Source organism: Natator depressus, chromosome 3, assembly GCF_965152275.1.
Source record: "Natator depressus isolate rNatDep1 chromosome 3, rNatDep2.hap1, whole genome shotgun sequence".
Taxonomy (NCBI): domain Eukaryota; kingdom Metazoa; phylum Chordata; order Testudines; family Cheloniidae; genus Natator; species Natator depressus.
Window position 1 is genome coordinate 31195057 of NC_134236.1, and position 20249 is coordinate 31215305.

General features: G+C 36.9%; 1 protein-coding gene across 1 annotated transcript in view; it reads left to right on the top strand.

The window, feature by feature from the left end:
* The window catches only part of ROCK2 (Rho associated coiled-coil containing protein kinase 2), a 167037-nt gene that overhangs the window by 106156 nt on the left and 40632 nt on the right, over positions 1-20249 (top strand). The window contains exons 7-23 of the mRNA XM_074947657.1: positions 4770-4908; positions 6794-6885; positions 7735-7894; positions 8486-8549; positions 9093-9104; positions 10871-10959; positions 11507-11555; positions 12458-12593; positions 12732-12823; positions 13111-13357; positions 13623-13729; positions 14832-14991; positions 16481-16641; positions 17122-17306; positions 18634-18703; positions 19602-19705; positions 19816-20002. Coding sequence (XP_074803758.1) covers positions 4770-4908; positions 6794-6885; positions 7735-7894; positions 8486-8549; positions 9093-9104; positions 10871-10959; positions 11507-11555; positions 12458-12593; positions 12732-12823; positions 13111-13357; positions 13623-13729; positions 14832-14991; positions 16481-16641; positions 17122-17306; positions 18634-18703; positions 19602-19705; positions 19816-20002 — 2054 coding nt within the window. The remainder of the gene's footprint in view (positions 1-4769; positions 4909-6793; positions 6886-7734; positions 7895-8485; positions 8550-9092; positions 9105-10870; positions 10960-11506; positions 11556-12457; positions 12594-12731; positions 12824-13110; positions 13358-13622; positions 13730-14831; positions 14992-16480; positions 16642-17121; positions 17307-18633; positions 18704-19601; positions 19706-19815; positions 20003-20249) is intronic.

Here is a 20249-nt window from a genome sequence, read left to right on the forward strand (position 1 = left end):
CAATTTGTGATCCACTATAACCCCGAAATCCTTTTCTGCGGTACAACTGCCTAGCCAATTATTTCCCATTTTGTATTTGTGCATTTTATTATTCTTTCCTAAGTGAGGTACTTTGTATTGTCTTTATTGAATTTCATCTTGTTGGTTTCAGACCAATTATCCAATTTATCCAGGTTGTTTGGAGGACAGGATTAGAATTTTTAAAAGTGCTTGCGACTCTTCCTAGCATAGTGTCTTCTGCAGATTTTATAAGCATCCTCTTCACTCCTTTCTCCAATTCATTAATGAAACTGGTGAATAGTATTAGATCAGGATACACCCTGTAGGACCCCACTAGATAAGTCCTCCCAGTGTGACAGCAAACCATTGATACTTTGGCCTTTCAACCAGTGGTGCACCCACCTTTCAACAATTTGATCTAGACCACATTTCCCTAGTTTGCCTATGAGACTGTAATGTGAGATGGTGTCAAAAGCTTTACTAAAATCCCCATCCGTCCACTAGGCCAGTAGCCCTATCAAAGAAGGAAACTAGGTTGGGTTGGTATGATTTGTTCTTGACAAATCCATGTTGGCTATTAATTATCACCTTCTTATCCTCTGAGTGTTTATAAATTGTTGAATAATTTGCTCCAGTATCTTTCCAGGTATCAACGTTAGTCTGACTGGTCTATTATTCCCTGGGTCCTCTGTGTTCTCCTTTTTGAAGATAGGTACTATGTTTACCCTTCTCCGGTCCTCTGGGACCTCACCCTTCCTCTATGGTTATGTCTCCACTGAAATTGAAAACCTGCGGCTGGCCCGTGCCAGCTGATTCTGGCTTGCGGGGCTGTTTAATTTTGGTGTAGATGTCTGGGCTTGGGCTGAAACCCAGAGTCGAGGGCCTTGTGAGGTCAGAGGGTCCCAGAGCTCAGGCTGCAGCTCAAGCCAGAACGTCTACACCACAATTAAACAGCCCCACAGCCCAAGTCCCGGGAGCCCGAGTCAACTGGCAAGGGCCAGCTGCAAGTGTTTAATTCCAGTGTAGACATATACCCTATGAGAGCTCTAACATCATCACTAATGGTTCCAGGATTGCTTCAGCTATTACCTTAAGGCTTAAGATCTTAGTGTGAATTTTATTAAAGTCTGCCCACTTGAATATATCTGACTTATCTAAATATTCTTTAACTTTTCATTTCCCTGTGGTTTGTGTCTTCTCTCCACGTCCCGTCCCCCCGTTAATATTGATTGTATTAAGCATCTGGATAAATTCTCTTTCTTAGAGAAGACTGAAACAAAATAGACATTAAACATCTCAGCCTTCTTGGTGTTGTCCATTATTATCTCTTCTTCCCCGCTATGTAGTAGACCTACACTTTCTTTCATCTTTTTTTTTTTATTGCCTTATATGTCCCTGTTAAGTGTAACTCATTTTGTGCGTTAGCCTTTCTGTATTTTGTCCCTACATGCTTGTGCTATTCTTTTGTGCTGATCCTTGGCAATGTGTCCATGTTTCTATTTCTTGTAGGATTCCTTTTTGGTTTTCAAGTAATTGAAGAGACTCCTGATGCAGCTGTATTGGCTTATTATTATCTTTCATTCATATCAGGATAGTTTGCAGTTGTGCCTTTAATATCATCTCCTTGATAAACTGCCAGCTCTTCTGAACTCCTTTTTCCCCTTAGATTTTTCCCGTTTCCCCATCTCATCTCCTGGGAATGTTTCTGTTTAGGTTTTAACCTGTTTATGGTTCCTCTGCCCTTACTGTTGATATTTCCTTTTCTCTGTTCATTCTTCATGACCTTAGTTAAGGCTTTGACACTGTGGATCATTTTGTCTCCCAGCATTACCTTCATATGGATAGTTACATGAGCCTCCCTTTTCCCCTCCTGTCCTGGATCCACTGTTATTTGCATAACCAGTCTTTTTCGGTTGCTGATGACTGCTCTATCTCTCTGCACCATCGTTTCTGCTCCTTTGTATCTCACAATAGTTTAGTTGTCAGTTTGCTTTTTCCATCTACTTTCTCCTCAGATATCTTATTTCAGCCTTTAACTACCTTTACAGTCATGATACTCAACTATGTCTACCTTTTAATATTTTTCAGTGACTCCTGCTTGTGCACGCTCTCTCCTTATACTGAGCTGTGGCTCAACTTCGTTCAACTAAATGTTTACACATATAAGTGTTTTCTCTTAAATAAGAGCATCATCAATCTGCCTCTTTGACTTGAACCCGACAATACATATAATTGATGTCTTGCTTATCTCTGATTTACTCCTCCTGCATCTATATTGTTTGTTTGTAAATGTTCTTCTCAACATTTCAGCAACATTGCCCATGTACAATACTGCCTAAAGTCCAACTTCACTGAAGTCCGCATCCATGGTTTCCTCTCTTCTTTCGTGGACTATTGCAGATAGCTTCTTTTCACCACCAAGGATATGCAGACTATAGCTGCTTGCCTTCTCACACACACAAAGTTCAGCTATATCATCCCCATCTTAAAACCACTCCAATGCCACCTCATTAATTTTAGGATCCAGTTCAAAATTACCTTTTCAGTTTTAAATACCTTGGTAGACCTAAGTTCTCTGTAAGCTGTGCGGACGTGCAGCAGCCTATTTAGTGCCGTGCAGGCACTCCGGGAACCCACCCAACCAGGACCGCAGCCAGGGAAGAGGTACCCCTCTGCCAGCCCCAACCTAGCCCGGCCCCCAACCTGCCGCACCTAGGGGAGGGGCGCCTGTCCCCCGATCCCAACTCGGCCTCGGACCTGCCTCCCCCAGCCCGAACCCAGCCCTAGCCTGGTGCCTATCCCGTGACCCCAGCTCCGGAGCTGCTGCGATGGGGAGAGGTGCCCCCCCCTCCCCGCAGCCCAGGTGCTGCAGGGAGGAGAGAGAGAGCTGGGGGGAGCCCTCTCTCCTTGCCATAGCCCCAGAGCACTCTCCTGCACCCCAAGCCCCTCATCCCCGGCCCCACCCCAGAGCCTGCACGTCAACCCTCTGCCCCAGCCCTGTGCCCCTTATCCCCAGACCCAGCCCTGAGCCCCCTCCCACACTCCAAACCCCTCGGCCCCACCCCTACCATATGAATTATGTTATGTGCACCAATATGAAGATGACGTGTCACACATCACCTCCATATTGGTGCACATAACAAAATTCATTCTGCACATAGGTGAGAAAAATTAGAGGAAACATTGCAGTAGACTTGCTTCAGCTTGTCAAACAATCCTTCTTTCTATTGCCCTCCATTCCTTCTGCTAATATAGCTCTGAATACTTTTAATAAAAAAAAAAAAAAAAAACACAATCCTTTGCAGCTCTTGCAGTCAGGAACAGCGGTTGAACCTCTTGGCCTTGTTGATTTCCGTATTTCAAATTTCAGCTGAAAATATCTGTTCTCTCTTGGCTTTACTTCTTAATAGTTCTGCTTCTGACTTCATCAATTTTAATTTATATTTAAAATAAGGCTGTAGAGCATTTTGGGATACAGTTTATATGAAAGGTGCTACACCGAATGAAATTGTATTACATTTTATTGTACATTAGATACAAAGCTGAAGTATTAGTTGGAAAGCAGAGAATTGGGCTGCCAAGAGAGGGATTGCCTTAGTTGAGGGGATACTAGGGTGGTGATGAAAGGCTTTGATAGGAGCCCTTTATGATGGTGCTGAAGAGAAAAGGGGAGAGAAGACCCTTTTAGAGTGAAGAAGGAGGGAGCATTGGTAGACCATGGAATCTGTGCATCTGATGGATGTAGGGTGACCAAATGTCCCGATTTTTGGGTCTTTTTCTTATATAGGCTCCTATTACCCCCCCCCCCCCCCCAATTTTTCACACTTGCTGTCTGGTCACTCTAAATGGATGATTTCTGTAGGAACCAAACTAGGACTAGTTGGGAGGTCACAGCAGAGTCTGGGAGTTTGACACTAATGTAAATGCTAACTTGTTCTTTCTTGGAGCCTATTTGTGTTTGGTTCTTCTCTTTTATATCCTCCTCAAGAGCAAAATGGCTTCTATGTATTGGTTTGTAGAGACTAATAAACTTTCCACATGGTGAAAATGTTCTAATTGTTGATAATTTATCGAATCTGTTAAATCAGAATGCCTTTTTCTGCTGAATGTTTTCCTCCTGATGGACAAAATAGGTAACTTGCTCACTAAACATATTCCTCAGGGGATTTTTTCATTAAAGTGTGTTTCAACTCTGAAAGAGAATTATGTAAAAATGTCCGCCACTTGATCAATGGATCTGTTCTTTTTGCATATTCAGAGTGTTAGCTGATCACTTTGGTGACAAATACATTTTGATTGCTGTTTGTTCTTGTTAGAAGTGCAGAACTGACACCACTAAGAGTTAATTGTGAATTCTATTCCATAACATGCATCAACCGAAATGTTTAATGGTTCCAATCAATTACTCCTATCCAAGCCCCTTGAAGTCAGTGGATTTACAAAGGTGTTACTGAGGGCATAATTGAAAGACACTGTATGAGTATGACAGATCTGTTTTGGTGTGCAGAAACTTCAGTAATGATGGTGGAAATATCGTAGCTTGATTCCACTGGGCATAGGCTTAGTTTGTAGTGTGGGTATTTAGGGGGGAAATAGTTTTAGTTGAGATACAATAAACATGGATCAAGCAATCCCATTTTTATAGAGCCACTTTTCAGAATAAGCCTGAACTTTATAATTTATAGGTCTGCTTTCTTTTTTCTCTGTTTATCTTAAAATACTTAAATTTTAAATTAAAAATCTTAACATTTATGCATGTTTTATTTTAGGGGACACTCCATTTTATGCAGACTCCTTGGTAGGAACGTATAGTAAAATCATGGATCACAAGAATTCATTAAGTTTCCCAGATGATGTGGAAATCTCTAAGCATGCAAAGAACCTCATCTGTGACTTTTTAATGGACAGGTACGTGTGTGTACTACATTTGTACAATCTCTCTTATAGTGGGTGCAAACACACTTGCGGTATCTTAGAACAATGGATTCCTTCCCCTTAATTGTGCTATCTAAATCATTCTCATTTTGTAAGAAATTAACCTTATCTCCTGCTTTCTAGTGGCTGGCTGTTGTGCAAGCTCTATGTTATGTTTAACTAAAACTAATGTTTTCATGAGTACTTCTGGCAATAACTACATTGTCCGCACTCTTCCTAAGAATTCAAAATTGCCCCAAAGAAAATCTTTCCTAGTGCCATGCAAACAAGGTCCAAAATACAGTAACAATGTTTGAAATACATTGTGAGTTCCTTGAGACAGGGACCAACTTGTCTTGCATTCATTAAGCGCTGAGCGTGTCGTCAGCGCTCAGTAAATAATAATGAAAACAGATACCTTATCAAAAATAGAGAATTTTATGCAGAGAGTTATTCCAGTTTTCTTAGAAGAGATTTTCTTAGATATGCTTTTTAAAACCTGCTTTTGAGGTAAGAATTTACAAGTATAGCTAATTTCCCCACAAAGGGGAATGATTCTGGATGTAAACTGCTGGATGAGATCTCGTCTTGTGTAGTAGAGTTCCTCATTGGTATTAAGCTGATGTAGCATGTTCTTGCCCCAGCCACCTCCACCTCTCTCTCTCTCCCTTCCTCCCTCTCACCTATGTTTTGCTATCCTCCCGTGCCAGGCACTAGCACAGCCTAGGAGATGCTGCAATGGGCACAAGAGCTACACAGTGCAGAATCAGAGGAATAACTAATTCCCTGGTGCCCTCGTGCTCCCTAGTGCTGAACAGAGCCTGGCCACAGTAGAGAATCTAGCCCAGTAACTGACTGTAGAATGATTGATTTTAAAAAAACCAACAACTAAAAAAACTTAAAGAAATATGTATCTGGTGGTATGTACTAGCTCTTTATTTCAAAGAGGGACTGTCTGGTCTGTTGAGTGAGAGAGCATGCAGCTAAAGAAATACCATTCATGAAAGAGCTGCTTTAGTAGGGATTTGTCTTGTTCAAGACCCAGGATGGCTGAAAGGTGGAGAGGAGATATGAGAAGAGTTTAATAATATAAAAGTGTCCAGGAGTACTTCCCCCACGTGTGTACATCTTCCTGTTTATATTAAATGTGTGCTTGGGGGATTTATTTAAAACAGATGCTCTCTTTCTGTATACATAATCACTACTGAAGCACTTAAAGTGACAAGAAGGAATGAGCATCTATCATGTGACTTATCTGTTCAAGTCCATAAGTTGTTTTTATGTTCTGAGAGCTATGTTAAAAGATAGTCTTATATAAAAAATGTTTGTTGTCACATCTAAAACTTGCCACATGGTGTCTTCGTTGTAAATGTAAGCAAAAGGCATGTAAGGGTTATTTTTCAGGGGAGGAGGATAGAAGTTTTGAAATATTTATTTCATTGGGATTTTGAATAACCGTTCTGTGTACTAAGCCAGACCTCCCTTCGTTTACGTCCTAAGGTTTGTCATGTGGTTTGGCAGACTTTCTAAGTTTGCAGTTAATTTTTTTTATTTCAAACTTGTGCCTGTGTGCTCCCTTTCTACACAAAATCTAGATGGAAAAATATTTTACTCCACACGTGGCAGATTCAGAATTCTAGCCATTTTAGTACGTGCAGAGAGAGTGCCTGCTAAGAAACTGGGAGCATTTTTAATATGAGAAACAACAGATGATTTGATTTTAATTAAAGTTTGCCTGAATTACATTGACTGCCCATATCTCTTTGAACCTTAATTTTGTTTAAAGTCTCTGTGCACTTAAGTGCAAAGTCACAAGTTACTTAACAAAAATGGAGTACTGATTTTTCTAATGTGAAATTGGGTTAATTACTATGTTTAGAGAGGTGCGACTTGGGAGAAATGGTGTAGAAGAAATTAAACAGCACCCTTTCTTTAAGAGTGATCAATGGAACTGGGATAACATTCGAGAGAGTAAGTAAACTGTAGTTTATATTTTGAATATGTTCAATATTTGCATAAACAGCTACTGTTTTAACAATGTGGAATTAAAAATGTAAAACACTTAAAATATTCACATAACAGTTTTGTACAGGAATTTTTTGGGTCTCAAGGGGTGTCACATAGGCTGTTTTTCTTACTATTGTTCTTGTTTATAATAAAAGAAATGTCAGTATGGGTTCAAAAACATCCCCCCCCCTTCCTCTTTTTGCCGTGCTATAAATATAGAGAGAGTGCATTTGTTTGAACAACAGAGTTTGATCTTTTATTTTTTTAACAAATGGCTACATAGTCAGTTGTACTTTCCTAACTTGCTTACCTCCTGAAGTTGTATGAGTACTGTCTAACCTACCACTTAAAATCATTTAAGTTCATAGAACTTAATTGCCTCTGGCAAAAATTTAGCTGTTTTAGTTTACCATTTGATCAAAACTTCTGTAATCAGACACACTTATTGAAGCTTATTCATATAGTTAAGATAAAATTGGGATTAAATATCTGACCTAAATCTGGATGCTTTAGAAAATGTATGTTTTATGCAATAAAAACTGCCTTCTTCGGCAAACTGATTTATTTAAATGATTTTCTTTGTATTGCATGGTAACAGATCACTTCAAAACATTTACTTTGTCAGATGTGGGTGTGGAAAGAAAATTATTTTATTAATCCAAAAATATTAATGGATCTGCTATGTGATAAATAATATAAAATAAATGATGAAATTACTGTATGCCATATTTACCTTTCATTATATAATGTGTTGATATATCCACAACAGAATGTTGAATCTTACCATGAAGCTGACCATTTTTTCCTTTGTAGCTGCTGCTCCTGTTGTACCTGAGCTTAGCAGTGACATAGACAGCAGTAATTTTGATGACATTGAGGATGACAAAGGAGATGTGGAAACCTTTCCAATCCCCAAAGCCTTTGTGGGAAACCAGCTGCCTTTTATAGGATTTACCTACTATCGAGAGAATCTGTATGTGATGTATTTTAATGTGCATCTTATCAAATACAGTTGAAAATTATTTTATTACATTCCTCTCCTTTTGCTTTAAACACGCATCTAATTTTACACTGTAAAATTGTTGAATATGTGAAATGTGGAGTTTAAATTGGATTTATCAAAATATGCCAATTTTTGGATGTTTCTAATTTTTATGTAGTAATTTATAAAATTGCTGTTGTACCCCAGCATATGTACTGGATTTTTGGATTAGCTAATTTTAGAAAAAAGTGTACAACTAGGACATACATTGTGTTCGGGCTGTTTCTTTTCATTACTATTTATGTTGAATTTGCATTATTAGTCATGTGTATTGTATCTAAATTATAGAACTATTGTAAGTATTCATTTAAACATTAGAAACTTGTGTTGAACTGAAAAAGTCTGAACGTTTACTTTGGCCAAGAGAACATTCAAATGAAAACTCATACTGAATAAAAATGGCTTCATTCAGAGAATAGCCTAGCAGAGGTTAAGACTTGAGAGAATTGATTAAAATGAGTTGATTGGCATGGTTGCTAGAGTTGTTGAAAACTTGAATAAGAGTTGTTTTTTTTCTGACAGGTTGCTAAGTGACTCTCCTCAGTCTTGTAGAGAAAATGAATCCATGCAATCCAGGAAAAATGAGGTAAGTACTTTTTTTAATAAACATTAAAGTATGTTTAAATTATTTTGCTGTCTGTTAAGACTTGCACAGTGGATTTAAACAATATTCAGTTATGAATAGTTAATTTGTATTGCTGAATGTTAGAATATTTCTGTATAATTACTGACAGATTCCATCTGTAAACATGAAAATGTCAAACTACTACATGAAATTGTGCAGTATACATTTTAGATGAAAGGATTGTGTTTATATAGTATTAGTTTAATTTAGAAATTTAAAAAGGTGTATTAATATTTTTATAAATTTCTGCAACCATTGAAAATGTATTCCCTGTAGTAGAGAATATTAGTTCTAATAAAACAAATATTTGTAAATTCTTTAACATTTTGTAATTAAAACATGATTAGATTCCAAGATGACCTTCAAAGTATAAAATATTCTAAGTCTGAAATTTTATTAAGCATGGTGAGACCATTTAAAAAAAAAAAGATTTGTAGGAAATGTTTCCTGTTCTTTGCCTTTTTAATGCTCATGATTAAAAAAAATGTTTTCTTCTTTTTATAGGACAGCAAAGAGGTAGGTGCATTATTTTGAATCATGAAAGAAATTAAGATAGCTAAGTTAGTTTTTGTCAGATTGAAGTAATAGATCTTAAGGGTTTATCCCAGTAAACTGCTAACAGTAGATTAATTTGTTTATGAATAAAAGAACTTGTAAATTGCTTTTAAGAAAGAGCCTACAGTTAGTTATAAGTGAAATAAGGTTAATATTTGTTCAGATTTATACTATAGTTACCTTTAATTCCTATTTGGCAACCACAATTTACTTTGCAAATAAACGTGTAAGGCTCTGTTCACCACAAAAGATTTTGCTCCAGGGAACGTTGTAGATTTTGGCTCCACATCTAAGTGATTTATTGCTAATTTGTCCAGGGCATGAAAAGTAAATTTTCACACAGTACTGGTGAAGGAATGGTTGTGAGCATAAAACTGACCCTCAGTATGAGTGAGTTTTGAAGCAGGAAGCTTTATTCAGTATTTGTGGCTAGCCAACTGAGTTTATTCACTAAGATGGCAGAAAGTCTGATAGGATTTTTGTGTATCTCAAAATAAACAAATATACTAACCATTATTGATCTTAGCCCTCTCTTAGTAAATCAAGGGGATTATGCCATTAATTAAAAATTGTGAGGGTTGGTAATTTTTAAACCTTTAAAAACAGCCGTGGAAAAAGCTCATGCCATGCATCGGCAAACATAAAAATAAATACACCCTGTGCTTCTGTACTGCCTTTCCATCATACTGTGCAGATTAGTAGTGTGTGGTGCTCTTTAAAAGGAGGCTATTGCCATTTAAAATTGCATGCAGTGTCTGCTGAATTCTTCCAGTAGTTTTAGAGCCAAGCATATGTGACATAGTCCCTTCAATTGTATGTTTCAATAGCAAATATTTTATTTTTCTATATTTCTGATTAATAAAATACAAAGGATTGATAAAATGCTATATTTGTGTTGCCAACTCTTGTCATTTTTATTATGAATATCACAGTATTTCATGTTTTTCTTAATGCCCCAGCTCCTATAGTTGTGTAATTGTGACCATCTCAAATTTGGTTTTTTTAAAATGTTTCTTCCCCTTATGTTTGCAGAAAAAAGTTTGAAAACATGAACCCTATAGACTCAGAAGCCCAGAAGGCAATTAAAAACTCCTAAATTTATGATTTTTAATCCAGTCTCATGAATTTTTGTGTATTGACTTATGGTTTTAGAATGTTGGGAATTGGCAATATGGCGTTTTCCAAAATGTAATGGGGACAAGTTAGGTTCTGTGCAAGTGTTAGACTAAGAAATTCTCACTTTCTTTCATGATGTGTTCTACCTGAGCATGCTCAGAGGCATTCTTAAAATGTCATCCATTTTGGTCATATGCTCGATATAGTTTTTTTGGAGAGACTAATCCAAGGAATCTGCTCTCAAGAGTTGGGGTTAGAGAGAATAAAGGAGAGGGCAAGAAACAACATTCTATTCCTGTGGAGCTTTTGTGGTTCACCATCTGCAGCACATAATACTGTGATGGATAGATTTATTTTAATATTGTATGCAACAAGTTTTGTTTCTATGGATATCTTCATGAAGAATCTTCATGAGCGTTAATATCTTGCAGAGATGTAACTTTAATTCCCAGTAATCCAGTGGTGGTGACTGGTTGAGAAATAATGTTCTGTTCCCATCAAATTGTAAGATTATATTGATTTTCATTGCTCATCTGTCTTGGTTATTTAACTGAACTACACTCATTTTTACGTGATCGTATTTTATATGTGGACCATACTTTTTCTGACAGTTTGCACAGTTTCAGAAAAAAATGAGCAAGTTAGAAGAACAACTCAGTAATGAAATACAAGCCAAAGATGAACTAGAACAGAAGTGCAGGTAAGAGTTAGCGGTTTATATTTGGTATATTTATGCCAAACTTTTTTAATTTTCCATTTTAAAAACTTAAAATACAATTAAAAGCATACGTAAGGGATCCCAGCTCCACTAAGGAGATCCCATTTTAAACAGCCAATTTGTTAGCCCCATATGATTCCCTCTACCTTTAGAACATAACAGTGGCCGTACTGGGTCAGGCCAATGGCCAATGATGCATCTAGCCCAGTAGGCTGTCTTCCGACAGTGGTCAGTGACAGATGCTTCAGAGGTAAGGAACAAAAGAGGGCAGTTATTGAGTGATCCATCCCATGTAGTCCAGTCCCAGCTTCTGGTAGTTGAAGGTTTAGGGATACTTGGAGCATGGAGTTGCGTCCCTGACCATCTTTTTGTTTTGTCTTTGGAGAAGACCACCTCTACTGGACAAATTATTTTTTTCTTGGTGCTTGTGTGGTTGCTTAAAGCAGGATTCACAAGACACATCCATGTTGTTCTGTTTTTCATTATAACCAATGCTTGCTTTTGTTCTAATTGTTTTCATATTCCTCAGGTCTGTTAACGCTCGTTTAGAGAAGACCGTGAAAGAACTAGATGAAGAGGTAAATCAGTGTATTTTCTATTGCTTAAGTGTTCTTACATGTTTTAGGTATGTTTACGTTTCTCAGGATACACTAACTTTTAAGTAACAGTGGAACTATGGCACAAGAACATGAGTTTATGTTCTAACAGTATACCCTAGCATAAATCTGCTGCCACTATTGCAATATCTTGGCAAGAGGAGGGTAGAGTGATTCCTGCATTATTTAATTGATTCCAGAACCATGTTTACTATGTCCTGTGCCTTAGTTAATAATTTATAGAGAAATAGCATGTGTGAATTGAATTCCAGTTAAAGATGCAGGGTTGATACTGTTGAAGGCTGAAATATTCCCTCCATAGAGCAGATAACAGGTAGTGGCAGTTCAAGCATCCCTCTACTGCCCCCATCCTTGTGCCTCAACCCTGATGTTCAGGGACCACCTCTGGAGGGGGTGAATATAGCTTAGTTCTCATGCCCATTTAATCATTGGTTTTGCTGCTGAGTCTGCCAGGTTTGCTGATGCTGCTTGTTCATTGCATACTTGTTCACTGGAAACTTGACAGAAGCCCACACAATCATTTAACATAGACTATCAACAGCCTTCATACAGTAACAGCTTTAGGGCACTGCCAGTCTGGAGTGGATTTGAACTGGCCTTACATCCTTTGCTGATCTTCTGACTATCCAGATTCCTTAGAAATAGAATTGTATAACTATATAGTTATTTGCTAATTGTGTATTGTTCTGCAGTTATATTCAAACACAGCTGTTAAGTGTTATGGTGTGTGTATACAGCAAGCAGATGGAATACATTTTTGTATATTTGTAAGTTAATTGGAATCCATGAGCTATCCTTTATAACTTTAAAGTAATACCATGGTTCTGTGTATTTTATTTGAACTTAACTATAATTATCTCCAGGTAACATCAAGGAAGAATGTAGAATCTGCATTAAGGCAATTAGAAAGAGAGAAAGCTCTTCTTCAGCACAAGAATGCAGAATACCAGCGGAAAGCAGAACATGAAGCAGATAAAAAACGCAATTTGGAAAATGATGGTATGTGGAACAGAACCTTAAACGTGGTACACGGGGATTTTAACATAAGATAACAGAACTGTTGTTTTGTTGGTAAGATCTGTTTAAAGATTGTGAATCAGTGTGTGATGGAGGTCACATATGATTATTTTATTATAGTTAACAGTTTGAAAGACCAGCTGGAAGATTTGAAAAGGAGAAATCAGAACTCTCAGATATCAAATGAGAAAATCAATCAGCTACAAAGACAGGCAAGTTGTATTTCTCTGTGTGTGTGTGTGTGTGTGTGTGTGTTAGTGTTAATTTAAAGTCATTGTTATAATGGGCTACTGAAGTTCAGGCTTCCTATTTAGCAGAAGAAAATTGCAAGAAGTTACAGAAGTTGCTCTTTAATATGAAATGTTGGTTTACTAATGTAATGTTAGAAAACATTTCCATATTTTTCCTTTTCCTTCAGTCCATAAATTGATGATTAATTTGTAATGGAGATGTCGTTTTTCATTTTAATTGTCTAAAATGTGTATTTATTAATCAATAGCTGGATGAAGCCAATGCTTTACTACGCACAGAGTCTGATACTGCAGCCAGGTTAAGGAAGAACCACACTGAAAGTACAAAGCAAATCCAGCAGTTGGAAGCTAATAATCGAGAATTACAAGATAAAAACTGCATGCTTGAGAATGCTAAACTCAAACTTGAGAAGGACTTCATCAATCTTCAGTCAGCCCTAGAATCTGAAAGAAGAGATCGAAGTCATGGGTCAGAGATTATCAGCGATCTACAAGGTATTACAGCAAATGTCTACATTAATTTGCGTTTCAGAAATACAAAAGAGTATAGTGTAATTATTTGATCTGGGAATTGTAACTAATTTTAATAAATTGTCCAAGTCAATTGTATCTTTCCTTAATAAAATTGTATCGGTAGATGTAAAATGTTGCTAACACCTATTAAATGTGAATGTATTTGTTTTAACTTTTGTAGCTACCTTTTTTTTTCTTTTTATTGCTAACTTTTTTTCTGACTGGTGGTGGTTCTGAATATTTTTAGGTCGAATATCTAGCCTAGAAGAAGAAGTAAAAAATGGAAAGAGTGCATTAGCCAAAGCAGAAGTGGAGAAGAGACAATTGCAAGAGAGGTTCACAGATTTGGAAAAGGTAACTGCACACGTTAGAGTAGAATGTATACTTGGTTTGCAGTATAAAAGGTAGAATATAAAATGATGGCATTAATAGAAACTAAACTGCATCAGATTGAAGATCCATGGTAGTTACATGAATTGGTAACTTTTTTCCCTAAATTTTCTCTTTAAATAATTTTCAGCATGTATAGGAAATCAGTAAATGTATTTTTAAGATAGAGGAATATCTTAGAGCCGTGGTTTTCAATCTTTTCTCATTTGTGGACCCCTAAAAATTTTTGAATGGAGGTTCGGACCCCTTTGGAAATCTTAGACATGGTCTGTGTACTGACCCTAGTGTATTAGAGGAATTTATTCTTGGTGTGTTGCACAGATTGCTTAGAAAGCTCCCTGTGCAACATGTTGAAAGATTGCCCATAGCAGATTAGATGTTATAGGGATGCTCTATTGTGTAGGCTGTATTGTGCACAAGGTTATTTTAGTCCCCATTGAAAAATCGGAACTTGCTGAAGTGTAGAGCTTTTTTACTTGTTGTATTGTAGAATGTGATTTGCACTACGTTTCCTTGCTTTAATATTGGCTACCTTTTCTCTGTGTGTATGTTCTGTGTTTTTCTCACTTAGATTACAGTCTGCTAGTCAGGAACTATGTTATTTTCTTTCTCTGTAAAGTGCCAAGTAAAGCTACAGTTCCGTACAAATTTCTTTTAAAGCAGAAATTTTAAAGAGAACAAACTGCTGTTAGTAGCAAATCTATGAAAAACTTTTCTATTGGTATTAAGTTTTATAAAATCTTGCTTTCACAAATCCTAAATTTTGAACCATATTTAACTTGACATAGTACTCCCTTTTTAACCCTCAATCCAATAATTTCCTACACACAGGAGTACCATTGCAACCATGCAGTGCCTCTTTGTGCCCACACTAAATCAATTGCAGGACTGAGGTCTTAAATTGTAAGATCCTTGGAGCATGGACTATGTCTTCTTCTGTTAGTGTATTGCCTTTTAGTCATGCTCCATAGTACTACTATTCGTAACTACGTTAGCCTTAGTTTGCAGTCAAGAGTAACTGTTTTGTCAAATAAGTCAATTTCCTTTTTTCCTGTAACTTCAACAGGAGAAGAGCAACATGGAAATAGACATGACATATAAACTCAAGGTTATGCAGCAGAACCTGGAACAAGAAGAAGCTGAACATAAAGCCACAAAAGCACGATTAGCAGACAAGAATAAAATCTATGAATCTATTGAGGAAGCCAAGTCTGAAGCCATGAAAGGTATGCATACAATCTTAATTTTAAAATTATGTAATCTAGATAATATAAGTTTTATAATGCTAATTGTGAAGTTGAAATTTATAAGATTATACACTTCTGAATCATGTTAGGAAGCTGATTCAAGAGTTTTGCATATAAATTAAAAATTCTAGAGTTGCTCAGATCACATAAAGTAATCACATTTGGCATAGTTCTCCCCCACCCCCACTTCCCCGTTTGACCATCCCAAGAGTGGCCAAGGTTTGAATGCAGATGCTGTTTGAATTATACTCTCCTGCATGTTAGGGTTAAGGTACATTGGTGCAATGATTTAAGGATTCATGCACTGCCCTCTTGGTAGCTATTCTGGGGATAAATAAAAGGATTTTAGTACAGGCAGTCACTCCATGTCATGTACATTAACCTCTTTGAATGACTCTGCATATTCCCACTTATAGGCCTGTTGGTGCCTAACGGTAGAACCGTCTCCAAGCCATATTCATTGGAGCAGTTGTACGCCCTCTCCTATACTTCCCCTCAGTGTTTTTGAACATTCTGAGCACGAGGCCATATAAGGAAATGCTGGGGGTCCTCTACCACCTCAGTTCCTGTCAACTGCCATGCTAAATGGAAATGAACTGCTCTGATCCATTCAGATCCAGGGGTTTTTCTCCATTGAGCATACCTTTGGTAATTTTTGTGGTGGTTGTTTTTAGTGTGTAGTGTAATTGAAGTATAGTAATAAGTGTAGATGGTTCTGTAGAGTTGGTAGGTTTGATTCCGTGTTATGGCAGAATAAAAAAAAAAAAGAAACTGGATTTAAGAGACATACTTCATGCTCATCTGTCCTCCCAGTGTTGGGCAACCATATTAGGTGCCTGAAGTCCTTGGGGGAAGGTCATTCTCCTTCTGTGTGTTTCATTTGCTGGACTTTCATGCCCAGACTGTTCAAAGAGGGGCAGAATAGGCTCCAGATACTTCCTTTAAGGAAGCTCTAGCTGCTAAACCCTCTGGTTCTTGGGTGATCATCAGATGCAAAGCCTAAGAGACTAGGTTTGGTGCCTGTGGCTTTCTCCAGGAAGCTTGCTTACTAAAGGTTCCAGGGTGTCGAGCTCTTCATCAATTCTAACTCCGGATCCTTCTGTTAAAGTTGCCAAGGCTTTGAAGCATTGTTGGTGGGAAAATGGCTGTCTGTTTTCTAAGGATCCTAGACCCACATCCTGAAGAAGAGCTCTATATAAGCACAAAAGCTTATCTCTTTCACCAACAGAAGTTGGTCCTGTAAAAGATATTAAGTCACTCACCTTTGTGTGTCTCATAATTTTATCATCAGTTTGTCATGCCATCTAATACCTTTCATCCCACAGGAATCCAAAGTATGTTAAATTGTAGGCACCCAAGTTTAAAATTTTGGCCACAGCTAGGCACCTAAATAAGTGTCCTTATTTTCAGAAGGTCTGAGCACCCACAACTCTTACTGACTTCACATTTAAATTCTCTTATTTCACAGAAATGGAAAAGAAGCTGTTGGAGGAGAGAGCTTCAAAGCAAAAAGTAGAAAACTCCTTGTTAGAAATTGAAAAGCGGTGTTCTATGTTGGACTGTGATCTCAAACAGTCGCAACAGAAAATAAATGAGCTGCTTAAACAAAAGGATAAACTAAATGAAGATGTAAGTAGCAATTATATAAGTAGTCTGAATTGGAACTTTTTGGATATTGTAAAATTTGTTCCAGTTTTAAAAGTATTAAAGTTTCCTGATTATGGGCGGTATCTGTAAATCTTTACAAGTGAAAATAATAGTAAGTATATCTCTACACTCACTTCTGTAGGTTGCAGGAAGGTTTCCTGACAGTGTAAAGTTTCATTTTCTGAAGTTTTTCAATGTTGTGACAGACTTAAAAAATTTGTTATGTGGAATGTAAAATTCTGTTATATTAGGGTGAAAAACTTGCTTATTCTACTTAGAGATCATTTTAGCTATAGAATAATCTTTATATCCAAAAAAGACATGTTTGAGCTGTACAATAGTTAATACAATAAAAACAATAGAGAATCAGTGCAAGTGTAAATATTGTTTTTAGAGTTCCTTACTGTATGGGTCTGTAAAATTCCTCTGATGTAACAAAACAAAAATTAATTTGTTTTTCAGGTTAAAAACTTGACGTTAAAAATAGAGCAGGAAACACAAAAGCGCTGCCTTACGCAGAATGACCTGAAGATGCAAACACAACAAGTCAACACACTGAAAATGTCAGAGAAACAGCTAAAACAAGAGAATAACCATCTCCTGGAAATCAAACTGAGCTTGGAAAAGCAAAATAATGAACTCCGCAAGTAAGCAGAGTTGCATCACAGATTTATTTAATTCTTTAATTTTAAAAATTCAATTGCATTTTTATCTATCTTATGCAAAATTTGAGAGCTGTATGTATATAAAATCCTGACTATACAAAAATCAATCGTATCATAGACACTCCTGATGGTGGTTTGCCATTGTTTACGCTATAGTAGTATCTAATGGCCCTGGCAGAGATTGGGGCCTTATTGTAATAGGTTCTGTACAAACAAATGCTAAGAGACGGTTGCTGCCCCAAAGAGCTTACAAAAAAGAAGAAAAATTGCTGACCACATGAGTTACACCTGTAGATTCAATAGAAAGCTACTCTGAAATGCTGTTTTCCAAAAAATAGATTGTGTGAAGGCATAAAGGATCATGTTAAGATTTGAGTAAAATGACAAGCTGATTAGAATTAGCTTTCCTGAAGAGTCTATATTGGAATCAGACTAAAATGATTGCACACCTCTAAATTTGCAGCTAAAAATGAGATAATAGACTTAGCACTTAGTAACTTCATCTTCAGTGTGACTTACAAACACTAAGCAGTTACCACTAATTAAAATAAATCTTTTATGATGATACTAAAAACCAAATTGGGAAGGGGAGTTTGTTTCATATGAGATTTGTTGCTCTCTGTAATTAGCAATGTATGTTATCTGGAGCAAGAATGGTCAAGACTAATGTAGGTGTTAGAAAGATCTCATTTTTATTCCATCTATAAAATGAGTTTTGTGGAGGCTCTTCTGGTCTAATTCACTGCCATTGGTAAAGCACTCTTGAGGTCCTCTGATGGAAGAAGTGCAAAGTATTACTATTATTCAGAAGTGCTGACTAGTGATTGAATGAGTTGCTTTAATAATGGGTGTGTTTAAAAAAATCTGCACTATAAAGAGCAGTAAATTAACGTTCAAGGTCCATCTTGCGACTCTGACTACCTGAGGTTTTGGAGCTCAGAGTGTCATTTTATTGATGTCCTGCATGGAGATGAGAGAAGAGGCCAATGACTATTTGCTTTTGTAATGTCTCTTGTTGGCTAGCCCATGTAACAGTACTGTCAGTTTAAAAGGCTGTTTACTAGCCTTTCCGGATCAGAAGAGAGCACAGTATTCGTAGCTGTCCAGGGAGAATAGGAGAACAAGAGAGACCTGGGGGACAGAGGATCCCTCAGGATTTGGTATAGATGACCGTACTTTGATCAGGGGATGCTAAGATATAAGAGAGTTTTATAGATGTCTGTGCATGCACACAGCCTTCTGTGCTTATGTAGTTGTTTGGAATATCTTCACAAATTTTGCTTACAAGCACTGTTTTATGCTTTTATAGAGAACGTCAGGATGCAGATGGACAAATGAAAGAGCTTCAAGACCAGCTTGAAGCTGAACAATATTTCTCAGTATGTATTGTAGTTTTTGTTTTACCAATGCAGTCTTTAAGGAGCAGAAATAGTACCATCTAAGTTAGACGAACAGTTGCATCTCAGATAGTGACTTGCAAATACTTTTTAAAGAACAGTCTGCAAATGTTCATGTAGTCTGAAATTTGTTCTCATAAACTACTCTGCAAATACTTGTGCAAAAGTAGGATCTGTCACAGCAATGCATAAACAGAGAGAAAAGGATTCAATTTGTCATGTAATTAATTTGCAATGACTTATTTGCCCGCTTAAAATAATAATCTTTATAAAAAGATGTATTTCTGTGGGAGATCAACTTTGTACATGAACAAATAAATAATTCTTGATTGTTAGTTACGTTTCCGTTAAATGGACGTGATAGCTTATGAAGAACTGTCTTAATATTATAGATTTGGAAAGGCTGCTTTTTCCAAATCACTCTAAAAACAAATTTCTAAAGTATTTTTAATGAGTTATGTTGCAATACAAAAAAAACCCAACCCATCAAAAAGCATGTACGTGTGTATGTGTGGAGTATAAATTGTACATGCATACATACTTTCGAACTTCTAATCATTGTGTGAGGACAGCACACTACATTTATGGAGGAATGTATGGGTGGCTGGAGAGGATTTCAATGGGTTCACTTTTCCCCACTAGCTGGGTTTCAGGAGGGTGGTGATGAAGGGGATTCTTTGAGAGGGTGCATGCATTGAAGGTGAAAGAAACTGTTTTGGGGAGTATTGCTGCCTAGAAGAGACAAGACACTGTTGTGCTTGGCCTCTTGCTATATTGAAGGATTTTTGATTTAACATGGTCTTGTCTCATTCATTCAGATACCCCATCAGCTAGAATATGCAAGTCCTTTTTCTTTCCTTTTCTTTGTTTCAAATTCTAGACTTTGTACAAGACTCAAGTTCGTGAGCTTAAAGAGGAATGTGAAGAAAAGACCAAACTTTGTAAAGAAATGCAGCAAAAGATACAGGAGTTACAAGATGAGAGGTGAGGGTTTGACGCTTATTTGTATATGTACAGAAAATCAGGATATTTACTTCAGTTGGAAAAGGTTTTCATATAGTTTCTGAACTAATTATTTTTTCAATAATTTGTAGAGACTCCCTGGCTGCACAACTTGAGATAACTTTGACAAAAGCTGATTCAGAGCAACTTGCTCGCTCCATTGCTGAAGAACAGTACTCTGATTTGGAAAAAGAGAAGATCATGAAAGAATTGGAGATTAAAGAGATGATGGCTAGGCATAAGCAAGAACTTACTGAGAAAGACGCTACCATAGGATCTGTGAGTAATCTGCATCATAACTCCTGTGGTATATTTTTGTGCATGCTATAAGTTCTTTAATCATTATAACAAAGATACATTTGGAGGCTTACAGAAATACACTGCTTGAAAGATTTTTGGATTTTTGTTAAAGTAGACTAGAGGAAAGCAGTATGAGATCATGAATTTCTTATTTTAAAAGCCATTACATGGTTAATATTGTTTAATTGAAATTTAGAAATCATTACAAATACCGAGAAACATTTTC